At 44.2% G+C, this 15777-nt stretch overlaps 1 protein-coding gene across 10 annotated transcripts in view; it reads left to right on the forward strand.

The window, feature by feature from the left end:
* tacc2 (transforming, acidic coiled-coil containing protein 2) overlaps window positions 1-15777 on the forward strand; it is an 82793-nt gene that overhangs the window by 33444 nt on the left and 33572 nt on the right. For all 10 annotated transcript variants that reach the window (XM_083775667.1, XM_083775670.1, XM_083775671.1 and 7 more), the window contains one exon: window positions 3865-4155. In XM_083775667.1, the coding sequence (XP_083631793.1) occupies window positions 3865-4155 (291 nt within the window). The remainder of the gene's footprint in view (window positions 1-3864; window positions 4156-15777) is intronic.

Consider the following 15777-nt stretch of genomic DNA (forward strand, 5'->3'; position numbering starts at 1 on the left):
GGTCTTTCTTTCTGTTTGCGGTAACTTAAGTTCTCGTTGGGTTCCGCAACATCCTCCCTCCTCCCTCCCACACACGACTCGCGTGTCAGATTCAAGTGGAGGTTGACGTTTCAATTAAATAGTGGTGTTTTTCCCTTGCCTGTCTTTACGTAATGCCATGCATGCTTTTCCTTCAATGCCAGCATAAGCTTTAAAAACATGTGGGTATAGTTTACTGAGATGTGCCTATACCGGTATAATCTTAAGTAGGAAATGTCTAGAGTTGCGGTACTTCATTTGGGAATAGATTAGTCTTAACATTTCAGTTAAACAGTGAAACGTTTGTACAGGGGGCATGTGAAACTGGGTTAATGCATCTCCATTTGTAACTTAATCAATCCATGTTTTTAGAAACGGATGAGGTGGGATCATGTGAGGTAAACCCACATTTTCCTGCAAATATAGTCTCCATGGTAAGGTAATTGTAGTTTCATATGTCTTTGCGTGGTTGAATGTGGTGGAGTGTACCTAATGACATGCCATTTGATTTAAGCTAACTACTGTATATGAGGCAGAGGTAATGTTTCAGTCTTGTGTGTGCGTGTGTGCGCGCGTGGCGTGCGCAATGTTCCTGTTACAGCGGTTTTAAAAACCACAAGCCTCCTCAGCTGGTTTGTATTTATTTACCCTTCTCTGTTTATCATTAAACACTTTATCTGGGCGTGCTGTCATCCCATCCCAGCTGGCTCCAGCAGATTAGCATGCGCACTGTACGTGTGTGTGTGTGTGTGTGTGTGTGTGTGTGTGTGTGTGTGCGTGCGTGCGACTGCACGCTCGCGCGTGTGTGTTATTAGACATTTATTTATGTAGGAAAATCCTGTGGACATACAATGCAGTCTTTTATATCCAAAATAGCAAAAATGCCCTAGTTGAAAATACACTAGTTATGGAAGCAGTTGCAAGTGTGTGTGTGTGTGTGTGTGTGTGTGTGTGTGTGTGTGTGTGTGTGTGTGTGTGTGTGTGTGTGTGTGTGTGTGTGTGTGTGTGTGTGTGTGTGTGTGTGTGTGTGTGTGTGTGTGTGTGTGTGTGTGTGTGTGTGTGTGTGTGTGTTGGTTAAAGTGGTTTGAACGATAATTATGCTGTGTTTTTTGCTTGATCAGATAACAAATGAAAATTGAATGAGAAAAAAAGAAAATAGCTCAAATCTAAAATGAAACTGCTGCTTTCCCGGTCTTAATGGGTCAACCTCCTGCATCTTCATACATTAGATCAGTGGTTCTCAACTTGGGGTCTGGGGACCCCCATAGGTCCTTGAGTGGGGTTTCACGGGGTCCTCCCCAGCTAAGTGATTGATAGTTCGTCCTCACCATTATTTCATTTAGAAGCAAATATATGGTAAGGTACAAGAATGTCTATTTTTGATCAGTTTCACTGTGATCTCTATACCTGCAGACACATATTAGACTGTAAAGGAATTCTGGACCAAATGACAGGTCATACCAAATCATGTCTAATCAGTAATCAATGATACATTATGTTTTAGATTGTGGTCCCCGAGACAAGAATTTGGAGGTCTTTGACATTCAATAGGTTGAGAATCACTGCACCATATATCTCAGGGTATAACTGTATTCCATGGCATCTTGTACAATTTACAATTTAGGTATTTAGCAGACGCTCTTAATCCAGAGCAATACAATCCAAGCAAGAACAACCCAAGGAGCTTGTTAGCTAGAGTTGTCACCCTATTCCCATTTTCTCAAGTCAGTGGCGATCCAGATAGCAGTTGGCCCAGAGTCAGACTGTGTTGTGACTGGGGCATTTTGAAACATCCTGCTTGTGCCAAGTTGCGCTGTTAACGCTGACACATATACTGTTAAGGCTTTGGTCTCCTGTAAGGAATATGGGTCATAGTAGAACATTGTAGCAAACAATTCTGCTTCACTGGCATTTATGTAGCTGTCCTTTTGATTGATCAACTTTAATTTCTGTAGCAGTTAGACGTTTGAAATACATTTCTTTCATGGTCATTCTTCTGTGAATGTAGAAGCCGCAGCACCGTAAAGAGCTGAACCCTGTTTAAGTCAAATACACAGTAAAATCCTCCGTGTTAATTATATCATTTGTAACTCGGAATGTAAAAATTGGAACCGAATGTACACTTGGGTCCATTTGGTTCCCTTTGTACAGCCCCAGCGGCAGGTAAATGACCACATTTTACCATTTGTAACTTAGAGAATGCAAAAATGTAATGTACACTTAGGTCCATTTGGTTCCATTTGTACATTTTGTCCAGCGGTAAATGATCACAGAGGGTTTTAGTGTGACTGTGTAGCTCTGGCTACTCCCTTAAGAAATGCATACTCAGACTCCCCCATTAAATGTCATTAAGTTGTGTCTGCAGCCTGGAGAAAGGTGGATAAGGGTATAATGGAGAGCTCCACTTTCAATTTAAAATGACCTGGAAGGGAGTATAGCTCTGCAGGAGAGAGCCTGGGTGAGGAGGAGAGTTGAACAGGGCCGACCGACTGAGCTGAGGTTTGTGCGGCATTTCTGTTGTGTAAAGTTGCTTTCAAGGCTATTGTGAAGCCCTGCTCTGCAGTGGAGACTGCTGGGTATTATTTTTAGAAGAGCCCAACAGGAGGCAGGCCCTACCCAACAGCTGCATGGTCGTCGTCCAGCACGTTGCCTTTCAGATTAGAGCCTACAGCTCCTGATAAGACAAGCCTGGACCAAAGCCACTCCACCAGGTGGTTAGTGATGACAGAGCCATGGCGAGCTCTCAGACAGGCTTGTACACCATAAAGGGCAGGTCCACTCCACTCTACCACGGAGGGTATGAATGAACAGTCGGACGTTCAATGGGAATGCATTGAAGCCAGTAAGAACTATGTTAGAATGATTGTGACCCTTGTCAGTTAATCGGTTCAGAAAAATAAAACGGATACATCACACATACTTTTTTTTTATGTGAACACATTTCATTGAGGTGTCGAAAGAGCACAGAGTTAAGTTTCTGAATTGCTGAATTTGCTCTGGTGTATTCTTCAGACAAACTGTCTCGCTTGGACCCAACAATATAGCAACCATCCACACTTAGTTAGTGTTGTAGCCTAACCTGGCATTCCATATTTTTGGGGCATGTCATTTTCGGTCAACATTTTCAGTAGTATAGCAGATATTTAAGCTGAGTAAGTGGTTAAAGATTCACCAAAGCTGAGAGTGTTGTTCTTTTAACCATGACAGCTTTCGATGTATGTGTTGCTAACCATTGCAGCTCTAACACTGAGCACTGAGCAGTGTGTGTGTGTGTCTCTGAAATGCTGCTGAATGTTGTGCTGAAAAGTTTACTACTGAGTGAGTTCACTGGCGTAATCCATGGTTGTGAAAAAGCATGTCCTGGTCTTTAGCTGATAATATTAGTGGCCATGACATTGTCCTTGTTCACTCTGTTTTTATGGCACAAATAGTGGTGTTGACTCCAGAAAACGTTTGTAGAGGCAGCAGCAGTCATTGACCATATGGGCACACCAGGTTGGTGCTTGCATGCAAAAGGTGTCGTGGAATTGGACAGACGGGGGATTTTTCCAGCAATGGTTGCGTCATAAATATTGTTGTTGTACTATATTATATTATTGTACTATAATATTGTCAACATCAACAATAGACTGAAATGCACATCAGCAGTGTGTGTTTCACTTTAAGAGCTTAGTGTTTGTGTTGAGTACATTTTCCTTCATTTGTATAGAGGAAAGAGGAACACGTCCTCACAGGGATTCTGAGTCACCGGGAGTTGGCCGTCTTGTCCGTCTGGTTCGTCCGTCTCTGACGCTCCCCCCCCCCCCCCCCCCCCCCCCCCCCCTCCCTTTGCTCCGTCCCCTACAGGTCCTCTCTAACTGAACGGGCAGGCAGAGGTGACCCTGACGCCTCTGCCCCCTTAGCCGCTCCCTCCGGACACCACTTCCCTCCCGCCCTTCCTCCGCACCTCCTCCAGAACGACTTCCCCACTCCTCCTCCCACCCCTCCGGAGAAGCTTGCTGCCCCACCCGCTGCATCTCCCCCACCCCCTCCTCCTCCTCCACCACCACCCCCAGCCTCCCCTCCGCCGCCACCACCCTCTGGTCGCCAGGAGGAGGATCCCTGCCCTAGCCCTGCTCCCTACTACCGCCCCGCAAGGTATGGTCTTCACTGCATGGCCCCGCAGGGGACGTTGAAGATGGAGTGCCACGATTTTTTACCCCACCCTAAAACATGATCATCAGGTATTATTATAATATAAGGAGGAAGAACCTTTTCCAAAAAGTGTAAAGTATTTGTTAAAATCATGCTTTTATGGTGGATACGCCCACCTGTTCATTAAGTATGCCTGGTTTGCCTGGTTGGTGGTGATGGGTGGTGATCCACCTGAACTGAAGCTGCACCCACAGCTGTAGTTGTATGATAAAGGGGGAGGGGCTGATAGTGTGATGTCACTATTTTACTGTTTATTTCATTGGCCCGTTTTGACTGTCAAGGGTTCAGCCTCCAGGAAGAAACCCTAAATACAAAGTTAATACACCATTGCACATAAAAACGACTCCAGGGTGTCTAATGAAGTACTGTCACCTCATAGACACATGCAAAAACTGGAAAAAATACAAAAACTGTGGCACTCCATCTTTAATGTAACTAGATCTACAAGAACGCAATGTATCACGTGTGATTTGTTTATACGTCACAATCGTTTTCCGTTTTGTTAACAAGCCATTTCGCAACCAGCTTATTTGGGGGGTCTTTGGCACGGAAAGGTTTGTGAACCCCCCGTAACAGCCACTGCACACTGAGTCCCGTTCTGATACCTACTCTAAGGGCCGATTCATACTCCTATTTTACCGCTGTAGTGCCGAAATGATTTCGGCTCGTCAGACATTTTCAGTAGCACAGAAGAGCCGACTTTAGGACGGTACCCCACCCCCCCCCAAACCTCAAATAACGTCACATTGTAGGCTCTACAGAGCCGGACCGACTTTTATTCGGCTCTAAAATAGGAGTATGAATCACCCCTAACTGCTCCATCCCAAGCACTCGTCATGAATATCTGAGCACAATTTCCACTGTGGGATTAATAAAGCTCTACCTCTGATGTAGCTGTAAAAACAGAATTAATAACGTACGGATACGCCCTATTTTCAGATGTGACACATTGACATCAGCTGTCTTCACTGTTTCATGAAATGTTCAGGTTTTTCTGAATGTCATTTTCGCCTAAAATGACTTGCCCAAAATAGGAATGCAAAGATTCAAAGTGGTTAAAATGTGGAATCCTGGATGGAGGGTTTGTGGAATAGAACTAGTTTTGTGCTCATAGTTTTCTCCTCGTGTCCACCTTTTTTTTTCTTTCTTTTCTTTTTACTTTGTTCATGAGTTTGCTTCTTTACAAGCTGGTTGTTTGCTTGCAGTTAAACAGAAATGTCATGTTGTATCCTGTTTCCACTCTTAGTTCTAGTTCACTTAGGACCTTAGATTTGGCTGGTGTTGACTGTTGACAGTAGCTGCTTTTAGCCTTGTTGATGAAAAGTAGCTATGGTCGTATCTTTTGAACCCTGGCCAGGTGTAGACCTCATCTCAACTCGGGCCAGAGATGATGAAGCAACCCTGAACCCTTTTGGAGAGAAGGAAGTCTTGTTGCGACTTGTTTTGTGGAACTACACAGAGCTTACTGGTATAAACCTCAAAGCTTCAAACCGCTGTCAACGTAAATAATTATGAAATACATACCACTACTGCATTTCATACATACTTCATTAACCACTTACAGTATGCCCCCAGCTTATTCTTTCAAAACTGTTAGCCGATCTAGAAGCTCACAACGTGTCTTGGCTGTCATTGCTTTTTGAAAATGGACTTTTGACACCCAAATTTAGATATGTCATAGATGACTGACATCACAGACACAGACTGATCACATGCAGTCTGAGATCCACATTGTAGCCATGCTGTTCCACACGTGGAAGCGACATGATTCCATTTCTCTGTTCAGACTTCAGAGCCACAGATAACCGTTCGGAGAATGCATTAATAAGGCATTCATTGTCCACAGAAATCCACAGTGTTTATTGGTCCGTGTTGCCTCAGCAACCCTCCTTGCTCTTGTGGTGTTTTTTAATTACTTTTTAAATTGCCAAATACCACCACCCAGCAAACATGATTTATTGATGGACAATGGTGGTTTTGGGAGCTGAATTCTAATGTGTATAATGTTTGCCTTATTGGTGCATCATAGCACATGCAGAGGAGCACTTATCCACAATGAACTCTGTCTCCTTGACCATTTAAACATTGCAGGGCAGATTCACTGACATTAAAACTGCCAGAGATGGCTAGTGTTGCACCCTAGACCACAATCATGTTCATTCACACGTTTTTTTTGTTGAGTGCATTTAAACTGGTGCTCATTACTTTATTATTACCAGATGATTGTCATGATGTCATGACTATAAATGGCCAAATGATGTATATTACACTAAAAACTAAACTAAACGTCATACAAGAGAATGACTCAGCCACTTCTGCCTCTTTGTGAAATACCATTTCCAAACAGCAGAGGGAGCATAATCCTGTGTGTGTGTGTGTGTGTGTGTGTGTGTGTGTGTGTGTGTGTGTGTGTGTGTGTGTGTGTGTGTGTGTGTGTGTGTGTGTGTGTGTGTGTGTGTGTGTGTGTGTGTGTGTGTGTGTGTGTGTGTGTGTGTGTGTGTGTGTGTGTGTGTGTGTGTGTGTGTGTACTGCAGTTATAGTTGGCTGCCTGGCACATTGATTGATTGATTGATAATTTCATTAGACAATAAGATGCAAAACAGTACAGGGTACAGTAGCGCACATTGGGCCAAAAGGACATCACCGAAGAAAGACCTTGCGGTCTTGTTTCCATCCGGGTCCCATGCATGCAATCACAACAACATCAACAATAACAACAATTTAAATATCTCAACAAGACATTCAATCTATGTACGGGTTTGGATTAGAAATTAATTGGAGAGGGGGGGAATAGAGTTATGGCTTCTGTTGACCGGATGACAGTGACAGGTGCATTTTCAGTCCTTTCTTAAAGGAAACCAGTGATTTGCTAGTTCTGAGCGAAGGGGGCAAGGCATTCCACACCTGAGTGGCAGTGTTGTCGAAAGTGAATGTACCCATAATATGGGTACATATTATTTAGAACAAATATTATTTGTTCCAAAGATTGGTGGCACCAGATAATTATTCACATATTCACTGAGGGCATGGAGGGCAGATCTGCATTTACAATTTTGAGTCCCATTTTCAATTGCTTGACTCTGTCTTCTATATCCGGAGCCAACCTATGTTATCAAAATGTGTTACAAACAGGTGGGTCATTGGCCCTAGGCCTAAAATAAGTCGTATTAGTTTGTTTTGGGAGGTCTGGAGCTTAGTTTTTTGTGTCATTGTCATTGAGATGCTAGAGAACCAGGAGGTGCACGCATAGTCAAACAAGGGCTGAATGTGTGTGAACTAGGACATCATCACTCCTTATGTTGTGTAGGGTACTGCATATCAGTTCTAAAATGGAGAGAGACTTTGTTAAATATATATTTCTTTAATTATACACGTCTATTACGTTGGTAAAGACGGTTATTAGTCCAGGAGGATGGTCGATGTGAAATGTCGGCCAGGGTGTCTTTAGACTCTAGACACACCCTGTCTACAGTAGGTGGTGACCTGTGTCACTCTAGACTCCAGACAGAGTGACATGGGTCACCACCTACACAGAATCAACAGGTGTTGGCTTTAATTTAATTGAAGAAGATATCCTTTTTAACCACTTGAACCCTAGCGTCCCTATTCTCGGAAGAACATTTCGGTGAAAATAGTCATCACACTTTTCTTTTCGCTTCTTGCTCTTTTAGTTTATTTTGTGTGAATGCCATGCCAGTCCTGAAAACTTAATTGTATTTATTTATTAATCCATTGCTCTAAATGCTCTAAAAATATATATTTCTGTCTTTATAGTTGTGTAAAAGAAAACAAGATTGTTTGAGACCTGCCACAATTCACTGTTGTGTGCTGCTAAAAGCTGCCTTGTAAGATGCTATTTTCTGTTTTCACATTTTCTCGGGTATATGTGGCACCCCCACTTTTCTTTGGCCCCCATTGATTGAGGTATATATCAGGCAGAGAGCCCCAATTTGAAAGTACTTTGTACCAGGGAACCCTATAATAGAAAGTTGTAGAATTCTGTACTAAATCTAAGCTAAGCTAAGAAAAACAATCTTCTATTACTGTACTGAGTACCGTATGTGGGGAGTTAACAGTGGAGAGAGTGAAGTGACGTGTAAACAGTCATTAGTATGCATTGCATTCTCGCATTGGCATAACTTCTAGTCGGTTAAATAATAGTGAAATCAGTTTTGCTCCTCAGTTTTCCGGGGACCCCCTGAAACCCCCTCACTCCAGGGTCGGTCCCCGGGGGCCCACTTTGAGAAGCTCTGTTCCACGCAGCAAAAGTGTCTGGGTCCATTTGTTACACTGAGAGTTAAAGCAACAGGACTTTTCTGTGTAAACACTGTGACAACAGTGATTGTTTATGGCGTTGTACTGAAGCTGTTACTCTGCGCAGCTCTCTTTCCCTGGCTGTTCACAGGCCTGTGTGTATACTAGCATCATGTCATGGTTTTCTAAACCCCGGGCAAAGCAAAGCGTCTTTTCATTTTCTTCTCCAGTGCATACTGGCAGCTTTCTTGATTCCAAATCGGTGTAATTTGCACATGTTATGTTTGCAACATTGACTTGTTAACATAAATTGGGTGTTAAATCTTAACATCATTACAAATCTTTAAAACCACCACAATAGTCTTAAACATAGCTTCCCTGAAACATATACTCCATTTATTTTATTTTTTTGCTATTGCAACATATGGTTATAATAGCCTCAAAATATGTGGGTCTTTTTCGTCTGGTGTCCCAGAAACCATAAACTGTGCTTGGCCAAGCCTGTCTTGTTAACCCATTAAGACCCGAGGCCGATTCTACAAATGCCTTGATCACCAGTAGTTCTCACACTTTCAAGATTTATGTTAAAAAATAGCAAATTGTGTTATCTGGTTTTTTTTTGAATAGCCAACGAAAATATTTCAAATGACAAGGAAGGTTATATGGGTTAAAACTATAGGCCCCTAATCCTAATGCATTAAGATATTCTTGCAGGCTCCAAGTGCATGGACCATGGCAGCGACCTAGATTCCTCCAGAGGAGGGTTATGAATCTTTCAGACAAACCTGCCACAGTTATATCATCCAGTGCCCGAGTTGCTTGAATTTTTCATTTCTCCAGCTGTGGCATGCAGGCCATAGTCTTTGCTTTACTACTGGAAGTGTACAACAGAGAGGGAGTTTGCCGTTCATTTTATGTGAATACAACAGAGATGGAGCATGCCATTCATTTTGTCAATAATTTCATCTCCTGTTAATTTGGAGGAAAGAAGAGGACATATTATTTGATATCATGTACATATGCTCCACTTTGCTGTGTAGTACATGTCATATGTTTGACTGTAACAAGGAACTGTTTTGCAGTGTAAATCAATATGTTTGCTCCAGTGAGGGTCTCTGTTGTGAGTGGTGATGTGGGCAGCCAGTACCATCCCCCTGGGGCTATGAAACATCGACTGTTCAGATGCTCATCTGGGACTGCGGTTGCGTCAGTGAACACATGCTAATGACAGACCTGCATTTTACACTACACAGTCAAATCCTCAGTGTTAATTTGTCCATTTGTATTTACAACTCTGAGATAGGAAAAAAAATGAACCAAATGAACCCATGTGCGGGCATCTTGTAAATGAACACTGGGAATTGTACGGCGTAGGCCCACAGCAAGTTTGTGAGGTGACAAGGGCTGCTGGAGCAAGGCTGCTATTGTGCAGAGCCCTCATTCCCTCACTTTCCCAGGAGTGTACAATGGATTTATGTTACTCATATTTCAGACGCCCCATCTCGATCTGGTTTCTGCTGCTTTATGCACAATCAATGGGATTCGGTGGAACCTGTTCCTGCCTCTGTAGCAGTATTTCTGTCCTGCGGCCATCTAAACACAACACTTTGTTCTGCCTCCTCACACACAACCGAAATGCATCTCGTAAAATGTAGGGATTGGCAAATGTAGGGAGACCAGACAGTGATTAAGCCTCTTCTTCCTGTCTTTGATGTATTCAGAGGTTTGGTGCTAGTGCCAGTAAATTAGATCACCGATGGAGCTCGTTCCCCCATGGGAGAGAGAGCATAGGCCGCATTCATTTAGAAATGACTGTGAGAGAGGCCAATATAATGCATTAGCTATGACCTTGTGTATTTTTTTTTAAAGGGAGACATGCAAGGTAGGTAATAAAGTTGCTGTGGATAAAATAAACTGCATAGAAATGTTACGCCGTGTGCCGTTTGCCTATTGCGTAAGTTGTAGATGCGTCCAAAACCTGCACAGGAATTTGTCAATGTTTTATCAGTTTTTGTTGTTTTGTCTGTCGACTTGGCGCTTGTAGGACTGGAAAGATTTAACCAATGATTTGATCATGTTCTCTGGTATGTAACGGAGTTAAAGCTGCAGTTCAAAACTGTATTATTGTAACCAATCTGTATGATAATGAATTACTTACTTACGTCTGCAGTAGTTTGAGGTGGTCTCCCTACTCTTCCATTGAAACATTTACACCCTGGTGTCGGGTAGGACACCTACTGGTTGGCAAGTAATATACCGCCAAAAACTCATAAGTGCAACATCTCTCCAACCAAGCAGGGACTCCCTATTCTCAAAGTGGTAGAAGTTTGGACTTGGGTTCGACTCCGTGGGCAGGACTCGAAACTTGGGGATTGCACAGCTTTTATTGCTTTTATCGGCACAGAGCTGGTGGTCGTGGGGGACTTAGACCATAAAGCCTGATTTACACTTTGTTGCACACCTAAAAGATCTGATCTACCAGCTCACAACACGCGTTCTGAGCTTGTAGATCAGCTATCTTCGGTGCGTGGCACGTCGCACGATGCACAACCAAGTATAACTCTAAGGCTATACGGGTCAGGGGTTGAATAACACACTTGCACACACATGCATACTTTCTCAGGGTCTATTGTTTACCTCATGCCGCACTCTGGTTGGCCACGCTGCCGGTTGGAAGCTTCCATTGTGTGAAAAGGAGGCACACACACACACACACACACACACACACTGACATGTTCAATATGCAGCTCAGTGGGCTGGTAAGAGGGGTTTCCTGACAGGACAGAGAGATGGTATGGTTTACGCTCAGGGTTAAGCGCTGTGCGTATGTGTGGTGAGGGGGAGGGCTGTCGATCCGTGTGGATTGGGGTCTGTTATTGTCTGCTAGCACCCCTGCATAGTCGGGGTTGCAGTCAGACAGGCTGAAAAAAAGCTGCTTGTCTTTTTAAAGGCGCGGGAGGCGGGTGGGGGGAGCGGAGCGGAGGAGAGAGTGGGGGGAGGAGGCAGACGGAGCAGCAACACGGCTCAGCGACATCAGCACACCAAACAGAAGGATCCCTACACACACACACACATGCCAGATAGAAAGAAAACGGGATTATCATTCAATTTGTCTTGGATTACTTAACGCATTTCTGTCCGACCGTTCTGAAAGCGATTCCTTTTTTTTTTGGTCTTGCTTTTTCTTTTTTTTTGGTCTTGTTTTGCTTTGCGCGGCGTTCTGTCACAACACCGTCGGATGAGGGATACGGAGTGACGCGTGGCCGTAACCACAGAGACAGATCAGCAGGCTTTTTTAGCAGGACACCGAATCATCCTCCTCCTCCTTCGCTCCCGATGACATAAAGACACTCTCCTCCACACACACCGCACTGCAGCAACGCAACGGCACCCGGCCGCTGACTCGCGCCATCACGGAGGAGCACCGGCCAACAGCTCGCCTCGTTCTGTCACACGCTCTCTCTCTCTCTCTCTCCCCTGGAGGAGAAGGAGTTTGGAGTTTGTGTGGGGGAGGAGGTGGGGGGGGGGTGGCGGCAGGTGGATGTGGGGGAGGGGGGGCTGGGGAGACGAGGAGCAGGCAAGGAGGGGGGCAGAAGAACTAGTTGAGAATGGGAGCCAACGAGTCCATGGAACACGGACAGGCCCCCTGTCACTCCCCGGGACACATGTGAGTCCATGACTGTTACCTGTCCCGCTCTGTCTGTCTGTCTGTCTGTCTGAATGAGATCAGGGATGTGTGCAGGTGACCATGTGTACCCAGTGCCTCTCAAAGTGGGATCTGGGGTTCACCAGAGACCAGAGGTTCTAAAGGTCCCTATAGCAAAAGGCTCAAGAGAGAGAATGTCTCATTCAGATCATATAGGTTTCACACTCTCCACTGTGTAGACTAGACAGTAGTCGCAAAACTTTTCAAATGGAGGTCCGTGGCCTACCACCTAATAATACATATAATGTTGGGAGTCCGCTGCGTGAAAATGTTTGAGAACACGTGGAAAAAATCCAGGAAAATCATAATCCGTAATAATATGAATAAGTGAGTCAGAGTCGTGCACGAAAAGATGTCATCTCTCTTGAGTTTGAGATTCTGGAAGACTAGAGCGGCGCTCCCATTCAGGCCTACCATTGCCGTTGTCATAGTGATGGTTTATGCATGTTTCAGCTGATTGATATGCACACATGCTGGCCAGTGGCCAGTGGTCACAGACCCCGATAACACCAAAGGGTCACTAGTAGACCCTTTCTCAGGGTTTCATTCATGACCGCGTGTGCAGAAACAAACCAAACTAAAATACGTCATCTCTGTTGTTGTTGTTTTTTCCTTTGTGCTGTAAATGGAGTATTAAGGGATTTGGGCACGTGTGAAGAAGAACCATGTAGCCCGTCATGGTCGAAAATATCCGATCTGCATGCTCCCAACGTGCCGTGACGCGGCCTCGTTTTGAGCTTGTAGATCGGTTCTTTTTGGCGCGCGACTGCATCGTCTGAATTATAAATCGAGGCATCGACATTTACAGAGTATCGCGGAGGGAGCTGAGCAGCACGGCGTGTGTGCACGGAGCACAACAATAGGCTACTAGTGCTTCCAAGTACGGCAGCGGAATGAGGCGATTGGGCAGGTTGCCTCCGGGAGGCTGCTGGTGTGATGTTTGGCTGTGTGAGAAGGAGGACACCGCTGTCCCGCTGGAAGCAGCTGCTGATTGTGCTGAAATAGAACACGGCCTACAGGGGGAGGAAGAGGATATAACTATATATATTAGTGGAGGAGAGAGAGAGAGAAGGGGAGAGTGCTCTACTTTGCTTGCATTGTATTTATATCTCAGATACGCACTAACTCGCAGGGGAGCAAGGACTTGGAGATTTGCAGATGAGGAGGTGGAGTGCGTTGTGTGCGTGTGTGTGTGTGTGTGTGGCTGTGCACGTGGGTGGGTGGGTATATAGTTGGTCACGGTGTATAGTACATCCTGCAGGCTTTTACATGATGTAAACAGCAGCCATTGCCCCGCAGCAATACAAGGGGCATTCTCACGGGAACATTAAATATTGAAAAAGTTTAAAAATACATTTATTTTTTATTATGTTGCAGACGGGGTCTGAATTGTGAACCTTTTTGAAGTCTTTCAAGGTCTTTCAAAATCTTTCACATTTCATCAGAAAATACAAAAGTCATTCATTCCTACATATGTTGTTTTTCTGTTTTATTACCACTTTTTTCTTTGTCAAACTTATTCATGAGATTGGCCCAGTCAGGTGGGTTGTCACTAACATGCCCAGTTCTCTCAGCTGTTATTAATATGTCTCTCTACAGTGTCCATACCCCTACAGCTATGGATGGTTAATGGCTCTTATGTAACACAACCACACCTGAAAGCTTATTGTGGGGTCCCAGCCATGATAAAATGAGCACTACACTTTCTTTCCAGTGCTGATGTAAAAAATGTAGGCATTCAGCAGACGCTCTTATTCACAGTGACGTACACGTGTGAAATCAGAGCAAATGGCATGAACCCTAGTCAACAAAACGACAGGCTAAATAGTCAACATCAATGTAGAAGTTCAAAGAAAACACAATGTAGTGCTTTAAAGAAACTAGGATACCAGGTAAACGCCAAACCTAGCATCTGTTTGAGCAGTCGCAGCCGAGCTTCAACCTGTATGTATTTTCTGGGGAACACACTGAAGGGTGTGTGGTGGTTTCAGCGATGCCGATAATGCATTTGAAAACATTGAGTGAGTGTAAAGTGGCCACACAATTAAATCATATGGAGTGGATTACATCATACAGAGTGCATAGGCTAAAATGCTGAGATTATTTACTACCGGCAGACCCTCCATATAGATATATATTACAGTATAGACAATTGTGGCTAGTTTTATTTGCAAGTAGTGATGTTTCAAAATGCTAATAGTGACCATTGACTTCTACTATGAGTACAGTTACCGTGACCGAATACTGTATGTCTGTGATTCACACAGGAGCATTATTGTTCTCTGTTGAGTGTGACTTGTATAGCAGAATAAAGACACCCTCTTGAGGGGTTTCCATGTGTTCCTCCGCTAAATGATTGATAGTTAAATAGGAACCAAATGGACCCTTACAGCCAGGTCTGTAACTGGAAGTCTGGAACTACATTGTCCCTTACGGTTACGATTGTTGAGCTGTAATACTGTATACCTGATGGGCGCGCTCTCATCATCATACATCATCTCATTCCGGCCAATCACAATTTGCGTCCTCACCTTCGTCATCAATGTCTGTGTTACGCGATGTTTGTGTTTGCACTCAAAATTGTCCATTCATTGTCAATGGCATTTAATGTTTGGACGTTCTGCTATCTCTGTTATGTAAAAAAAAAAAGTCACACCCGTGTGAACTGAGTGGTGCAACTCCACTCTTCCCCCCCCTCCCTCTCTCTCTCTCTCATTAGCAGGCAACAGTACAGCACTTTCTCTCTCTCTGTTTCTGGCAAACAGCACTGGTACTAATAGTCATACTGGTGCTCATTAACGTCACACACATAGGCGGACGACACATAGGCGGACACGGACATTGCTGTTCCTTGGAGTGGTTGCACCTCTCAAAAACAGAATACCCCTTTTTAAAGGAATGAATTCTCTGTTGACTGTTCTAGCGCTAACAGACCTTACTCGGGCCATCTGCCTATACTGACCTGCTGGTCTGCACGTCTGAGATGAAAGCCTCATGTGGTTTTACTGGTTCTCTGCTCTGACCACCGTCTCAATGCTCTCTTTGTTTTGGACTTCCAACATTGAGAGAGTGAATCCCCCTCCCCAAAGAAAGAAAGAAAGAAAAAAAAAGAAAGACCATAATGTAGTTTGATGGACATAAATGTTCTTGTTAACTGATGTGTAAAAGACTCACAGTGAGTGATTCTCCATACCTGCTCATTTCCTCTGCCTGTAGAATCAGGTGGTGAGCAGGACAGAACTGCTTTGTGTGTTGTGTTCTTTGTGAATCCTGTGTTCATTGTGGGGTCCATTCCACCAAATGGACCGGATCGTATGGGGTCCATTTGGTTCTGGCACCGTAAAGTAGAGTGCCATTTGCTTCTGGCACTCTGCTTATGTGACTGTACACATGCTGTACTTACTGTGTTGCACCGTTGCACCCCCACAAAGCCCCTGTTTTTTTTTTTGTTTTTTTTTTGTTTTTTTGCGGCTTACGCCTTTTATTGATTTTTGAAGGGACAGACAGTAGGCTGACAGGAAACGGGAGAGAGATGGGGGGATGACATGCAGTAAAGGCCGTGTCGGGTCCGGGAGTCGAACCCGCGGCACACTGCGACTGGATTA

The sequence above is a fragment of the Protomyctophum parallelum genome (assembly GCF_964188405.1).
Source record: "Protomyctophum parallelum genome assembly, chromosome: 10".
Taxonomy (NCBI): domain Eukaryota; kingdom Metazoa; phylum Chordata; class Actinopteri; order Myctophiformes; family Myctophidae; genus Protomyctophum; species Protomyctophum parallelum.